The 17,003-nt window shown below is 33.7% G+C and overlaps 1 protein-coding gene across 17 annotated transcripts; it reads right to left on the reverse strand.

Annotated features, from left to right (window-relative positions):
* Positions 1 to 2,796: 2,796 nt before the first annotated feature.
* Positions 2,797 to 14,446, reverse strand: LOC147392156 (uncharacterized). 17 transcript variants are annotated; one of them, XM_086458261.1, is made up of 9 exons: positions 13,507 to 14,442; positions 11,001 to 11,192; positions 10,107 to 10,911; positions 7,093 to 7,265; positions 6,616 to 6,674; positions 6,142 to 6,233; positions 5,560 to 5,839; positions 4,697 to 4,750; positions 4,241 to 4,608 (listed from the first exon to the last, which is right to left on the reverse strand). In XM_086458261.1, exons 4-9 carry the CDS (start codon positions 7,171 to 7,173, stop codon positions 4,581 to 4,583), a joined length of 594 nt encoding a protein of 197 aa, XP_086314387.1. In that variant the 5' UTR covers positions 7,174 to 7,265; positions 10,107 to 10,911; positions 11,001 to 11,192; positions 13,507 to 14,442; the 3' UTR covers positions 4,241 to 4,580. The 17 variants fall into 17 exon arrangements, 11 of the variants coding, with proteins under 11 accessions (XP_086314389.1, XP_086314387.1, XP_086314388.1 ...); XM_086458262.1 differs by having other exon boundaries at positions 4,241 to 4,602; positions 13,507 to 14,440; XM_086458263.1 differs by lacking the exons at positions 4,241 to 4,608; positions 4,697 to 4,750 and adding an exon at positions 2,797 to 4,210 and having other exon boundaries at positions 13,507 to 14,433.
* Between the last annotated feature and the right edge of the window lie 2,557 nt (positions 14,447 to 17,003).

Consider the following 17,003-nt stretch of genomic DNA (forward strand, 5'->3'; position numbering starts at 1 on the left):
GGTTGTATATTTCAATAATTCAAATTTCTTCTACTTCAAACGTTTTACATGAATTATGTAACTGTAGTAACATTTTAATTTGGACTTTTAGCATTAAATATTGCAACAACTAGTTTTTTTTTTTTTTTTGATAAAAAGGGTTTTCGGACTTACGTCCGACTAGGGGGACTGGATGAGCCAGGCCTGGAGCCAAGTCCAATACCTCCCCCGGACAAACACAACACCCGCACATCACACGCACTAGGTAAGTGAGGGAATGCCATCGCAGGTGGCTCAAAGAAAATATTGAACACACAACCTACAGTCTCTCATCACTTATTGGATTTGAAATTTCCATTGAGCTACTTCCTCAAGATTATGTCTAGAATGAACTAGGGATTAGATTACATACGAGTTAGGGATCAAATATGAGCTCAGAATTATGTCAGATATGAGCTAGAGATTAGATATAAGCTCAGGATTAGGTCTCTACATGATATCGCTCAGATGTGAATTACTTTAACATACTAATTTAAATAAACTCGAGCTCCAACTATTTTATAAGGATAATTTCAAATTTGTGGGGGTACGTGTCACAATTTTAAGTTGGGACAAAAATGGTTATCACAATTGTCTCCTTTTGTTATCTCAGAATTTTCGAGATAGCAAAAATAACTTCAATTTAGGATTTAACGGGTAACCAGGTCCACCTTGTTTGAAGCATAGTGAAAAATTCATTCGATGTTAATAAAACAATTACAAACTTTGTACAAATTACAAAATTGGATAAACATTTGAAGTCAACGTCATCATCATAATCATGAACCATCGTGATCATTTTTAAGTTTTCATGGTCATAACATATGCGCATGTCATAGAAACAATCTTTCCTTACTAACTGAGTAAGATTTGAAGTCTTACTAAGGGTCGAGCTCAAATGGATTATCAAATTGACAATACAACACTCAACCTTTTAGATTTCATGGAAAAATCAGAATCCAAGAAAAAAAAAATCAATATTTCTGGACTTGATCCAAAGTTTTGAAAGTAGAAGCTTAAAATTAAAATTTAATGGAGAAAAATAGCCCATTTTTGTAAAGTTCATAGATTTTTGTCCTCTACATACCCGTAGCGTTGGTTCATGGTTTTGGATTCTACAAGGTGAGCTGAAACGACCCTTAGTAAGGTTTGAAATCTTACTCTTCTAACTATTTTTTTTTTCTGCAAAACTAAGAGCCTGTTTAGATACATAGAAAAAAGTAACATTTTGACTTTTGAAAGTTAAAAAGTTAAAAATTTTGTTTGGATTCATTTAAAAAAAAACATAAAAATCTTTATTTTTTAAAAAAACAAAAAGAAACTAATTTCTACTTTCGAAAAGTTACTTTGGTCCAGTGCTATTTCTACTTTCTAATCACATAGACTCTAAACCACTCCTTGATGGTGCTTTTTCTATGGCAAAATTACTCAATAAGGCAAATGTTTTCCTATGCCACAATTTTAAAATCATTCACCAATTTAAAAAAAAAAAAAAAGAAATGAGTTCACGATTGAATTGAAAATTTATCGAATTGGTCATACCATGGCTTCACATGTTCTTGAATTCTTGGGAGTTGTAAGATTTTATAAAGAAATTGGCCATAAGCAAATTCTACTGGTGTGCTATGAGATAGAATAAATTGGGAAGACAATTTGCGATTTTATAAACCAAAATTCATCTATAAATCTACGACATGGATTGTAAGCTTGGATAGAAAATTATATTATTTATCTTTTGGGTATTTTCATCATCTTATCTAAATATAGGTACATTATATCTTCTTATAGCAATCTTTGGATCAAATCCTAATTATTATGGGTTATTGTTGAACTAATTAGACCAATATTAAAGCATATCCACTATAAAGTAATTTATATCTCAATATTTTGAACTTTTTATTAATATTACGATTTCTACTTGTGAAGTTCATCTTTGGCTCTGATTATAGTGAAAAAACAAGTCTTGCCCACAAGCTTCTCACGGATGAAGAAATCGTCAACAAACTCACATTTTGAGAAACAATCTGGAAATTAGAATCCACTTTTACGAATCAATAAGTTCTTTACCCCTCTCCTCGTCCCCCTTAAATTCGCCTTATTTATTACTACTTGTAATCTTAGCTCAAAGATCAGGCATAGTTAGAAACAAGAGGAGTCCAAGTACATTGTAATGTTCTTGAGATTTTTTTACTGGAAGAGGTATTGAATTATAATTTTACTTAAAAATAATGAATTATAACTTTATACAAAATACACATATATTCACGTCCAACGCACGTGCACTTTACTTAGTATCCTAAAGTGACTCCGGACACGAATGTTGATACACAACAACTCTCAGTCTAGGATGATCTTTAAAAATTGGCAATTCCAATTTGTAGGGGAAGTGATTTTCTCTGCAAATAAATATACGTTAAGGGTGGGTATGATTGCAGAGAAAATGTCTCGTAGGAAAGCAGTTTCATGCAAAGTTGTTTTTGGGAAAACTGATTTCCTTTGAAAATATTTCATAGTTTGATTGCACGTAAGAAAATGTCATAAAGAGAGTTGTTATTTAAGTTTTAAGAATTGGACGATCATTAGAATTTTCCCACATCGAGAAGAAAATAATTGTCCTCTAAAAATTATTTTCTTAAGTCAATTATTTTAATGCAAATGCACAATCATACTAGAATATCACTATCATATTGGGTTGGATAGGAGAATATTTCCCATCAAAATAGGACAATTATTTTCTTAGCACAATGATAAACATCATTGTCATGGTCATGATAAGGGGTTGGATAGTAAAATACTTATATGGTAAAAATAGAAAAATTATTTTCTTGCAAAAAAACATAATTGTACAAGAAAATCATTGTCCTATAATTTCTCTGAAGTGGCCTCCGGTCCAAAAATGCGCGCAAAAAACAAAAAAAAAAATCATACGTTGATGGTGAATTCAAAGAAGCCGAACTTAGCTATAGAAGCCATCTGACCTCGAAACCTAAAAACAAAGTAGCAAAGGGAGCTAAGTTAATGATCGATCTCTTCCCCCATCTTCACATACTTCAGGGGTGGCAAACAAGAAGAAAGTCTTGCAAGAAAGCTCTCTGATTTAGTATCCCAAAGCCAAATGCAACACAAGAGGACACCTTAAAAACATTTTGTTTGGATTATTGTAGTGATATGATCTCTCTTAAGTAGGCAAGGCTGTGAAATTTCCTGAATCCTTCCTTTTGTCTAATGGTAGAAGGACCATTGGGTGGCTATATCACAAGTGTTTGGATCCTACGTTGAACCCATGCAGTAATTTATCCTAAGTGGCATCTGTGCAAGTTCTGTTCTTCGGAGTTGCTGTTGTATATGCTGCCTTTAAGAGGCTGTAGCTTGTGTACCCATTTTGAATTTCACTTATTGTTCAAAGTTTCTATGAAAGCATCCTTGATCAACAAGAGAACTTGGGTAAGTGCATTAGTGCACTAGAACACTTACCTGGGCAACTCATCGTCCGAGTTCTTGCATTGGTGCTCCTCACCTTATTCAAATTGAGGATTAAATGTGGATTCCACTCAACATCCAAGTGTCACTTGCATCAAAATTGAGAGGAACAGCCAATAATTTTATTTTATAGAAAAGACATTGGTGGTTTAACAGAAAGATGACCATTTAATCTTATATTAGAAGATGCCAAGAATAGAACACAAGCCCATAGCAGGAAAGAATCGAATTGGAGAAAAAATTGTCTTGCAGAACTGAACTGAATGGTAAAGAGTAAAATATCATCCCCTAAGAGTTCACCAAATGACTTTCCACAAGACCAAACTACTATGTTCTCTGAGAAGGAAAAATAGAAACATAAACCTACTTCATAATTCTATCCCGTGAAATCAAGAAATCCAAATCTTTTTAGTGGGGTTATAAGCCAGCGGTCGATCCAGTTCTACTCTTTAACATAAAGGATATTGTGACACCCAAGGAAGCTCTAGGTAGCAATCGTAGCCTCTTATTAAATTCTTTCAGTGCCAGCTCTCTATCCTCTGATGGATTCTTAATTTGTATTGATAGTTAGGCTCTTTAGGACAATTGCAATCTTGAGTAGAAATTCAAGAAACTTAAGTTCATTCTCGCACCCTTCTAGATTCTGGATCTCCACGGATTTAAGGTAATAAAACATGCGACGGGATGATAATTGTGCTCCCCAATCACTTCCCTGGTATGTTGAGGTGAATGTTGTTTAATCAGAGCAAATTAATAAGTGCTACATGAACAAGTTATCAATTGATTCTCAATGAAAAATAAAACAGGTTTGTAATTAAAATGTATGCAAATATGAATATACCAATAGAGATGCAGTGCACACAGTAAGAATCTTGATGTGAGAGACAGTGAACAGAATATGTACCTAATCGTGTTCGGGTTCTGTACATTCATAACCAACTGAACTAATGAAGACATCCTTCAAACTAGAGACATTTTTGAACGAATATCCATAAAAAGGTTCACCAACAAAATAGAATGATTTGAGATTTGGAGCGAAAATCTCAATCTTGTAAGCAACCTCACAATTCACCACTATCAAGCTATTGAGTCATAATGTCGGACCTGAAACTTTGATTGACGTCAACTTGGAGCATTTTCCTCAGAAACAATTTACTAAGAAACAGGCAGTTGGATAACAAGCTTTTGTAATACTGACTTGTCTGAGTCTGATCGTTTCAAGGGAATCGAAGCCAGTGAATTCCGAAGACAACTGAAATCGTAGTGACTCAAATTTAAATGGGTTAGAGAAACACAACCAACAAGAAAAGCAAGCAATTTAAACTTGTTTCCACTGACTACACATTTGCTTAGAATGTACTTCATTGTCCCTTGGCAGAAGTCCAGATCAAGCTTCTTAACTCTCCTAAGTATTGCGAATTCAAACCATTTTTCAGTATCACTTTGATACTGATCGCTGGGGGAGAAAAAATAACTGTAGCTCCTTGATCTTATTGCGGTTATTGAGTTGAAGATATCGGTTGACAGCAGTAAGAAACTGTTCTTCTGTTTGGGCCTTTGCGAACTCCTTGCCAAAGTCTAGAGTGGTGGCATTGATCAAAAGATGTTTCCAAGGGTTTCTCCATCTCTTTGATAGAACACTTGTTCTTATAGAGGGTTTTATTGGAAGTAAAGAGAGGATGTCATGGAGAGGGAATCAGGTAACTCACTGATTCTGTCTTTTATTGAATCCTAATCTCAATATTCTCTAATGAGCACACCTTGTAGTGGAAGATTTGTTCATCCAATTCTCCTTTATATTTCATTATTACATTAACTTTGTTAACAGATAAGGGCATTTTTTTTTCTTCCTTCCAAAGGAAGCCAATTGTGTATATGAACACCTTTGTGAAGCTCACTTTGTAATTTGATCAAACACCTATTTGGTATTTCACCAAATACCTTGTATGTCACACCTTCCAAGACCATGTTTGATAATGGCAAAGCAGGACAAACCTAACTAATAGTAGCAAATGCAAAGAAGATAAACAAGCACACGAAGAAAGAGTAAGAACACAATACCAACAACACGAGATTTTACGTGGTTCACCCAAAGCAACATCCACAGAGGTATCAGCGTTGGAGCTCGATTTCACATAGTTCTTGCTCCATATTTGTTCATGGACTTTGCAGTGTAGTGAGAGTAACCTCCTAAGGACAACACAATCCTCAAAAGTAACTCGATAGTCGGAATTGATGCTACCAATTTTCTTGAATTTGGATGTTGACGGCTCTAAGTTTATCAAAGTTGTTACATGATGGTAGTTGTCGTCCCCATTCTCCTCTTTGTGATGTCTGGAATCTAAAGACGAGAGCAATGATAGATAATTAAATGCTACTTGCTAGGGGCTCGTGTGGATGCAGGAGCCAAAAGTACGTAAAACATAAGTACTGCTAGAATTACTTTTTGAAGTACTGTCTGAAGTAGCTAGAAATGTGTTGTGCATTTAGATGCAGGTTCTGAGAAGTACTGTCAAAAATACTTCTGACAGAGTTTTGTGTTTGGGAACTATTCTGGAATATATTAAAATAACCAGAATGCTCTTATATGTATCAGTTACTATTGAACTAACTAAATTAGTGATTGTAATTCGTATGAATTACCATGAAGTTGCTGTATAAAAGTAGTTGTCGGAGGTCTACATGGTATCTCTACATGCAACAAATCGTATGAACTACCATTGTCAAGGCAAATGCTGCAATCGAACCAACCATTAAACAAATAAAAAAAAGAACCCAAATTTCCACACCAAACAAAACAAATTCACAACAAATAATTAAACAAATCTCATAACCCTATCGAATCAACGAATTTCTGTTGTTTGTCGTGAATGTTTATGGGTTTTCGGCCTAAAATATTTTCAAGTAAGACCATAACCCTATCGAAGTAACAAATTTATGTTGTTTATCGTGAATGTTTATGGGTTTTAGGCCTAAAAGATTAAAAGAAATAAATCAACATATTCATAATCATAAAATCCTTAACCTATTCTGCAATAACCAATAGATTCTTACAAGAATCAATATGAGGAGAGAAGGGAGAAGAGAAAATCGCATGAAAAGTTCCGATCGACTTACCTATGAGGAGAGGACCAAATCGCCGTTGTAATCGTCGGAGAACTTGCCGTCATAGTCGCCTGAGAGAGGAGATACTTTCAGAAGGAGAGAGATCTATTCTTGAGGCCTCCAATCAAGGGTTCCAAACGAGAGACTCTCTCTCTTTTCTGTTTTGAGGTTTGGGTTTAAAAAAATGAAAAAAGGGTTTTTTTTACTCTTGTGGGTAATATTGGAACCACATAATAAAAATGACGGAAAAAATTACTCTCCTAAAAACAAAATTGTGAAGCATCAATTTCGGTACTTCTCATAAAAATACTATTTTGACTCTTTTAAAATATTGCTTTTTCAAAGTATAGGATGTCCAAACGATAGAATAAGCGCTTCTGACTCCCTGCCAGAGCCAAAAGCACTTGGAGAAGTCAATCCAAATAGGCCCTAGGTTTTTAAAACTATTTGAAATGAACCAAATAACATAATCACAAACATTACTATTACATTATTCAAGGGAGACCTCAATTCTAAGTTGACAGTTTCTACACATGGAAAGCTCTCTAGAAGGATGGCAATCGATAGCATACAAGATCTATCACCATTACGCCAATCTTCAAATTTAAAATTTTCATACTAGGCATCATCCATTCTAACAAATTGGAGCCGTCTGAGAAACCCTATGTACATGAAGAAGAGGAAAATGGGAAATCAATATAGACAAAAATATATTTATGAAGAAAATAATAAAAAATCAACAAGGAAGAGAAAATAAATTGCAATGCTTAACAATAATTAAGACATGTAGGTTGTTGGCCACAATCCAAGAACGAGAACAAAACGAAACATTCATAGCTGCAACACAATCAAACAAACAAAAAAAAAAAAAAAATCAAATAGATCCAACGTGCTTTTTAAGAATGGGTACTAATTTTTCATAGACTAAATAGGATATTAATACACAAGTATTGGTATAAAGCAACTTAATATAAAATTCACATAATTGTCCTTTAATACTAAAATATTCCTCAAAGTCCATGTTACCAGGTAAGCTAGAAACAAAGGCCACCCAATTTTCAAATTTTTACGAAAAGCTTAGAAATGATTAAAATTCATTTTTCAAAGTCCCTTGAACTTTTGAATCTTAGAAAGTCAATGATACTTCGCTAGAATCAAATAGGATGTCATACTTTACTGTTTTGTACATCTGTTACTAACCTTCATGATTATTCTAAAAACATATTAGGCAAGAGCCCAAGTTACACTCAAACGAAAAATAGATCCCAAATTGAAGAAACACTTGTTCTGCATTATTACTAAAATGAAGTCTCAAGAAACAAAATGTTATATTTATGAAAAGAGAATATCTAGATAATTACTTGAAAACAAATAATAGTCTGCAACATTTTTGAAGATAATGGAAAAAAGACGATTTTAGACTTTCGACATTAAATGGTCTTGAAGGAATTCCATTTGCTCGTCAAAATTAATATGCGTTTTTGAATTAATTTGCACTATAACCAGGGAGGAAATGTCATCAAGATAATAATTCCCTTCTTCAGGATTGAGATTGCATGTGAAGGATATGAGATTTAGGGCGCTTATCCTAATGTCATAGTAGAACGAAAAACATCTTACGGAAATCAATTTCCTAAGTTTAGGTGTTGAGATCTTGATCATATTGAGATGCTCTTGATGACATTTTTCCATTATTAAAATTTGAAATCTGGGCACATTAAGGTGAGCAAGCCATTTTGATTGCCCTCGGGAAGTCTAACGGATGTTAGTTCAAGAATCCGAAACTGTTTAACTGAAGACATTGAAGGTGGAAGTTGGACAGTGTTATTACGATCCTCATATGATCGTAACTTAAGTACCTTAATGGATGAAATAAATAATTCGTGAGCGATCGGATGTTCTTAAAAATATCGCAGATATCAATATCGAGTTCTTGAACCTTCCGTTTCAATAAATTAAGAATTCATGTATTAATCTGATTCAGATTGCAATATCACCCACACGAAAGGTGAATTCTTGGAATCTCCAAGTCATTGCGGAGAGTAATTGCCCTATCCATGAAGTGTGTTTTACTTTCAAATTCTCGACCTCCCCATGGGATGGTTGTTGTAGTTACCCACAGATTATGATCAAAATTAAGATTATTGATAGATTTCCAAGCATACCTCCATCTTTGACAAACAAAGGATCCATAAGCTATGACATGTTTCATGCCAAGAAATGAAAGGATGCGATAGATATCGGGTTCTGTAATTCCACTGATTCTGTCTACTGTTGGGTTTTCCATTTTCTTATCTTTCTAAGTGCTTCAATTCTTGTGTCTCTTGTTCTTGGTCTTTTCTCTCTAGAAGAACAACAACAAGAGACACTCAGAAAGAAAAGATTCTAATTCGAATAGAGAGAGAAAAGACCAAGAACAAGAGACAAGAATTGAAGCATTTAGAAAGAGAAGAAAATGGAGAACCCAACAGTTGATAGAATCAGTGGAATTACAGAACCTGATATCTATCGCATTCTTTCGTATCTTGATATGAAACATGTCATAGCTTATGGATCCTTTGTTTGTCGAAGATGGAGGTATGCTTGGAAATCTATCAATAATCTTAATTTTGGTCATAATATGTAGGTAACTACAACAACCATCCCATGGGGAGGTCAAGAATTTGAAAGTAAAGCACACTTCATGGATTTTGTGGATAGGGCAATTACTCTTCACAATGACTTGGAGATTCCAAGAATTCACCATTCGTGTGGGCGATATTGCAATCTGAATAGGATTAATACATAGATTCTTAATTTATTGAAACAGAAGGTTCAAGAACTTGATCTTGATATCTGCGATGTTTTTCAAGAACATTTGGTCGCTCACGAATTGTTTGTTTCATCTGTTAATGTACTTAACTTACGATCATATGAGGATCTTAATTACACAGTCCAACTTCCACCTTCAATGTCTTCAATTAAACAACTTTGGATTCTTGAACTAACATCTATTAGACTTCCTGAGGGCAATAAGAATGGCTTGCTCATCTTAACGTGCCCAGATTTAGAAGTTTTAACAATGGAAAAATGTTATCAAGAGCATCTCAATATAATCAAGATCTCAACACCTAAATTTAGGAAATCGATTTCCGTAAGACGTGTTTCATTCTACTGTGATATTATGATAAGTAGCCCAAATCTCATATCCTTCACATGCAACCTCGATCCTGAAAAAGGAAAATATCATCTTGATGACATTTCTTCCCTAGTTACAGCCTACATTAATTCAAATACGCATATCAGTTTTGACAAGCCAATGAAATTTCCTCAAGGGTTATCTATTGTTGAAAGTCTAAGTGGCAACCGTGCAAGTTCTGTTCTTCGAAGTTGCTGTTGTATATGCAGCCTTTAAGAGGCTGTATGTACCCATTTTGAATTTCACTTATTGTTCAAAGTTCTATGAAAGCATCCTTGATCAACAAGAGAACTTGGGTAAGTGCATTAGGCACTAGAACCCTTACCTGGGTAACTCATCGTCCGAGTTCTTGCATTAGTGCTCCTCACCTTATTCAAATTCGTACTTCAGGGTTGGACCTCACCATTGCTTTGAGGATTAAATGTGGATTCCACTCAACATCCAAGTGTCACTTGCATCAAAATTGGGAGGAATGGCCAATAAATTTATTTTATAGAAAAAACATTGGTGGTTTAACAGAAAGATGAATATTTAATCTATATTAGAAGACGCCAAGAATAGAACACAAGCCCATAGCAGGAAAGAAACGAATCGGAGAAAAAATTGTTTTGCAGAACTGAAGTGTACTTAAACTGAATGTTAAAGAGTAACATATCATTCCATGAAAGAGTTCACCAAATGACTGTCCACAAGACTGAACTACTATGTTCTCTGAGAAGGAAAAATAGAAACATAAACTCACTTCATAATTCTAGCCCATGAAATCAAGAAATCCATACCTTTTTAATGGGGTTATAAGCCAGCTGGACTAGGACTCTTCCAATGCAACGGTCGATCCAGTTCTACTCTTTAACATAAAGAATATTGTGACACCCAAGGAAGCTCTAGGTAGCAATCGTAGCCTCTTATTAAATTCTTTCGTGCCAGCTCTCTATCCTTTGATGGATTCCTAATTGTATTGATAGTTATGCTCTTTAGGACCTTTGCATTCTTGAGTAGAAATTCAAGAAACTTAAATTCATTCTCGCACCCTTCTAGATTCTGGATCTCCACGGATTTAAGGTAATAAAACATGCGACAGGGTGGTAATTGTGCTCATCACTTCCCTGGTATGTTGAGGTGAATGTTGTCTAATCAGAGCAAATAAACAAAAATGTTACCTGGAACTAAACTGTATTTGAAATGAATTAAAGAATATAGTCATAGACGTTACGATTGCCTCATACGAATAATGTTCATTAGTAGAACTCTCTAATGCCAAGACAAGAGTTTCAATACAAGGAGAGTTTTCTAGTAAGATAGCTATTGCTCGCATGCAAGAACTATTATGCCATTTTTTCAGCTTCAGATGCCTCATATTGTTAAAAGGATCGAGCAGTTGTTCCAACATATTTGTGGATTCTGAGGAAGTCTTTGCACATGAATAAGGGAAAAATAAGAGATCAATTTAGATGAACAAATAATAGAAATCAACAATTTTATTAAAGTAGAAACAGACCCACAAGCAAAAAAGAAAGAAAATGTTGACACGTGAATCACAAAAAAAAAGTAAAAAATGTGGTGAAAATATGTAAATAAGTCCATATATCGTAGACATTGCAACATCAGAAGGATAGAACTATCAGCCAATGCCCCAACCAAGAATTTTGCATGCCTGAGTAAAGAATCCAAATAAAGTAGGCTTGTTTGAATAAGACCATAAGAAATATACACATAAACATAGTATAATTTCTTCAATTTTTAGAACATGGCATGAGGCATGATACATTGTCCTTACTGACCCCTACTTCATAGATTAGAAGGGTGGGGGACTAGTAAGATTTTTGGTTGGCTGATTAAAGCATGCAGGCAGTTAAGCATTATTTTTTTTAAAGGAAACCAAAATACTATAAACTCCTCAACACTAAAACAGTGACAATTATGGGGAAGGATGTATCCTCCTCTATAAACCTCTCCAATGAGACTTGAATCCCCCCTCCCCCAAACAAAAAAACAAAAAAACAAAAAAACAAAAAAACAAAACGAAGATCACATGGAAAACATATATATATATATATATATATATATATATGGGTCCCGTTCAGCAACAAACATTTTGGCAAAACATTTTTCAAAACATGGGTTAGAGGTTTTGGAATGGGCTGATTTTTGGTGAGGATGATCTCTACGGTGAGGAGATCATCCTGACCAAAAATCAGCCCATTCCAAAACTTCTAGCCCCAGTTTACAAGTTGAAAAATCGTGGACCGTCCATTTTTTGTAAATCATTTTTGATGGGGTTTGAAGTTTTGGAATGGGCTGATTTTTGGTGATGATGATCTCCTCACCGTAGAGATCATCCTCACCAAAAATCAGCCCATTCCAAAACCTCTAACCCATGTTTTGAAAAATGTTTTGCCAAAATGTTTGTCAAAATGTTTGTTGCTGAACATTTTCCTATATATATATATATGGGAGCGGTTCGGCAGCCTTAAAGTTTGCCAAGTTTGGTGCCAAACATTTTTCAAAATATGGGTTAGAAGCTTTGGAATGAGCTGATTTTTTGTGAGGATGATCTTTATGATGAGGAGATCATCCTCACCAAAAATCAGCCTATTCCAAAACTTCTAACCCCATCAAAAGTGATTTACAAAAATTGGACGGTCCACGATTCTTCAACTTGTAAACTAGGGTTAGAAGTTTCAAAATGAGCTGATTTTTTGTGAGGATGATCTCTTCACTGTAGAGATCATCCTCACAAAAAAATCAGCCTATTCCAAAACTTCTAACCCCATCAAAAGTGATTTACAAAAAATGTTTGGCACCAAACTTGGCAAACTTTAGGGCTGCCGAACCGCTCCCTATATATATATATATATATATGGGTCAGGATCAAGGGACATATGAAAAAACATATGTAAAAACAATTTAACATTAATAAATTTTCAAAATATAGGTTAGAAGTTTCGGATTGAGCTGATTTTTGTGAGGATGATCTCTATGATGGGAAGATCATCCGGAAAAAAAAAATTAGTCCAATCTGAAACTTCTAACCTCATTAAAAGTGATTTAGAATGTGGATCGTCGATTTTTTGTCAATTTTTATCAATAATTTGTAAATCACTTTTGATGGATTTAGAAGTTTCAGATTTAGCTGATTTTTTGTGAGGATGATCTTCTCATCATAGTGACCATCCTCGCAAAAAATCAGCTTAATCCAAAACCTCTAACCCATATTTTGAAAAATCATTGTTTTTTACATGTGTCCCTTGAACTGCCCCCTATAGATATATATATATATATATGGGTCCCTTTCAGCAACAAACATTTTGACAAACATTTTGGCAAAACATTTTTCAAAACATGGGTTAGAGGTTTTGGAATGGGCTGATTTTTGGTAAGGATGATCTCTATGGTGAGGAGATCATCCTCACAAAAAATCAGCCCATTCCAAAACTTCTAGCCCCATGTTTACAAGTTGAAAAATCGTGGACCGTCCATTTTTTGTAAACCATTTTTGATGGGTTAGAAGTTTTGGAATGGGCTGATTTTTGGTGAGGATGATCTCCTCACCGTAGAGATCATCCTCACCAAAAATCAGCCCATTCCAAAACCTCTAACCCATATTTTGAAAAATGTTTTGCCAAAATGTTTGTCAAAATGTTTGTTGCTGAACATTTCCCTATATATATATATATATATATATATATATATATATATATAGGAGATAGGGGTAAGGGTGGTACCTGAAGCCACCAACCGGATAGTGTTAGACTTTGTACATTATAAAGCCCTTTAAGAACTTTAATCAGATATTGAGCATCCACTGTCTTATCCATATCTGAATTAATATATGCAGTAAGCAGAGAGGAAAGCTTCCTCATATAACAGTCATCAAATCCATAACAGTCAAAGTGAAATGATGTAAGATTTGGAGTAAATATTTTGATCTCACAATCATGCGGCCTCTCAGAAGAAGTTTTCAAAACCAATTTCTTCAGTTGAGAAGCAGATATATTGACAACTTTGAGATGTTTATGTTCAGAGTCTTTGAGGATCAAATTTTCTAAAAATGGGGAGTTACAGATGAACTCTCCATCCGAATCACCACCCTCGGTAAGTTTAATTGACACCAGTTTCGTTCAATCCATCCGAAGATTGCAACTTAAGTACCCTTATGGATGGAACAAAGAGATAATCAGCATATTCAAGAGAATGCTCAGAACAGATTTCAATAGTGATTTCCTCAACATTTCGATTTGTAATGGCAAAGGATCCATGTGCCGATTCTACTTGTGAACCATAGGATTTATCCATTGAAAGACTAAAACTCCGTGGATTCCTATAATTTGTATGGCGGAAAAGTATAGCGCTAGCAACAAAATTCATAAATCCTTCTTTATAAATTCCATCGTTGTTCCACAAATTACGATCAAAGTTTAGAAATGGAACAGACTTCCACAAATATCTTCAATGCAAAGAGACTTGCTATGCGTTTAGATAGAGCTTCTTGACAACTTTTGCCTCTGCAGGAAGCTGGTAAATGTTTGGATAAGTTTTTGCTCTTGTGCAGAGAGATTTTTACTCTTACGAGAAGAGGTTTTTTACTCTTTGTTGAGAAGTTTCAAGAACTTGTTCTTCTGTGAAGAGATTTTTTGCTCTTGCAAGGAGAGATTGAGCTTTTACTCTTGCGTAGAGAGGTGTATTCACACAGGACCTTGTTTGTTGAGGAAAATTTAGAATACTCAACTTTAAATGTTTAAATGTTTGATATAAACAAATAAATAAACACCCTCAATATAAAATACTATTTAAGAATAAAACAACACTCTTTTAAAAAAATACAACTTTTATAAACACTCACACTTTCAATAACCTTTCAAGACCTCTTATTTATTATTTTACTACTACTTAATTTTTCTCACAATTTATTGTAAAATGAGATAACTTATCTTTATTTATACTGGTGGAACATCCTTAATCAATTGCTAGGATTGTGACAACACACTTTTCATCTAATGGTTATAATTTGACATCTAGAACTTTCCACCAAAATATCTACTACTTTATAATTTTTTACTTTTCTTTCATCCAAAAATATCTAGAATTTTTTTAAGAAGATTCTAGAAATTGGGCTCTAAATTATCGTTGGACTTGAACAATTAGTTTGGACTTTTCCAATTGGACTGGTGTTAAATTTTAACATTATTGTATAATTTACTTCTTTCATGTTGACAAAAGAGAGAATGTGATGGATAATACGATTAGGTAGCCCATTGATTCTGTCTTCTTCTTCGTCTTTTTTTCTTCATTTTCATTACTTGAACAAGAGGGCCACACGTTTCCTTCCATGAAAAAAAAAACCCTAAATTTGATTTTTCGGATCGGCAAGGCTTTTTCATTTTTTTCATTATTTAAAAAACAAAAGAACTACTATTGGTACCCCAACTTATACTTATTACACCCCAATTTCTTAATTATTATTTATTACAATCTAATTATTAAAGCACAACACACATTCTAACATTACAAATTTTTATCTTGTAAAAGAGGAATTGTGCCTGCTATCTTACATGACACACGTTATATGATAGGTGTTTAAAATATGTTGGAGTCCTAATTAACCCATTTTATACTTTATCAATAATCATAGTTTTAATCAATCAATCTTTGATTGCTTATCTAAGCCAGGGCCCTCACTATTACTTAAAGAGACGGGCAATGAATAGTCATCTTATTCCTGAGGAACTCTCTTAAGGAGTCTTTCCTAATTTCTTATGAGGAATTTTATTAATAAGTAACATTTCTTTAAACCATATATTATTTCTTTATGCTATTCCATTTGACTTAGAGGAGTTACTTTATGGACAATGTCTTTTTATTGAAAAAAATGATTTAAAATATTTGAGTCATATTATTCTCCTCCATCTAATATCAATTTCTTGATTTCCTATCAAATTTATTTTCTTTCTTGATTTCCTATCAAATTTATTTTCTACCCCATTCTAGTACTTTAAAAATATATATTTTGTTTCATTTTTAACTCTTAAGAAGATAAACTCTTGTATATCTAAAATATTCTTTTATAAAGGTAATATAGTATATTTGGCCTTTTCTAGATTTAAGATTCTTAAAAAACTCCAATAATCAATATTAATAAGATTAAGAAGGTCTGAACTGGTTCTAGATACACTACAATGTTGTTGGTGCATTAATTTTAATTCTATACAAATCTCGTATTTTTCCAATTCTTTAATTTTTAGATTGGATAGAATCCATAGGTTGTTTAATTTTCTTGTTCAATAAGAAAGGTTTGTTCAGTAACAAACCTTTCTAATTCTTTACTTTAAGTAGAGGACTAAGCTCTTGGCAAATTATGGATGGAACAAATATTAGAAAGGTTTGTTCAATAACAAGCCTTTCTAATTCTTTAATTTTCTCATATTTTTCTAATTCCTTAATTTTTAGTAACAAACCGTTCTAAAATTATTTTACATTGCAGATTATTTGCATGAACCACTTAAAACCCTTCACAAATTTCAGCAAATAGTTTGCAATCCAAAAAGTGCTACAAATCATTTGCGATGCCAGAGCTTTTGCATTTGCATGATACCAAACGGCCGTACTGGATTCTTCACAGGATTGCTCTTCACACAAAAGTCGAAATGCAGATATCATGACAGTGGATGCTCATGTAAAACTAATGCTGAACCGATTGCTTTTGAGAAAGAAAAAAGCACCAAGTTCGAGAATTGGCACCGAGTTTTTTATTTTTTGTTTAAACAAGACAAAATCCATTCCTAATCTTAATCAGAAAATAACTTATCATCGGGTAGATCTTATACTATTACAATCCAAATTTTATAATTTCGCATATTCCATTAAAACCCCTCGAGCACCGAAAGAATGTCCCAGACCTCTAGTAATTTTTTTTTTACCCTCAAGATTTTATCTCCTTCGACCTTCAAACATCAAGAACAATATATGATTTTCGAGAAAAATGACAACGTTGGATTTTTTTTGTTTTAGAGAAAAAAAATCAAAGATTTTCAACAAGAGGTTACACAGATGGAGCTTGAATGGATTGAAAAATATTACCCACAAGATGTAATAGTTTGCAGACAATGGGTTTGTATCTCAAATATCCACCAAAACACAAAGGGGCGTATCTAAATTACCATAAAATCTTTACGTATCATTGTATGAAAGAATTAACACAAATGATGATCAACGTGACAATAAT

Source organism: Akebia trifoliata, chromosome 11 (assembly GCF_017979445.1).
Source record: "Akebia trifoliata isolate Shusen 1 chromosome 11, ASM1797944v1, whole genome shotgun sequence".
NCBI lineage: Eukaryota > Viridiplantae > Streptophyta > Magnoliopsida > Ranunculales > Lardizabalaceae > Akebia > Akebia trifoliata.

Bases quoted from the DNA above. Each gene is read 5' to 3' on its own strand.
- LOC147392156 (XM_086458257.1), bottom strand. From the start codon at position 7,173: ATGCTATCGATTGCCATCCTTCTAGAGAGCTTTCCATGTGTAGAAACT. The intron at 6,675-7,092 runs GTAATAGTAATG...CTCCTCTCTCAG, and splicing joins TGAGGTCTCCCTTGAATAAT to GCGACTATGACGGCAAGTTC. The intron at 5,840-6,141 runs GTAATTCATACG...TCTCGTCTTTAG, and splicing joins TTTTATACAGCAACTTCATG to ATTCCAGACATCACAAAGAG.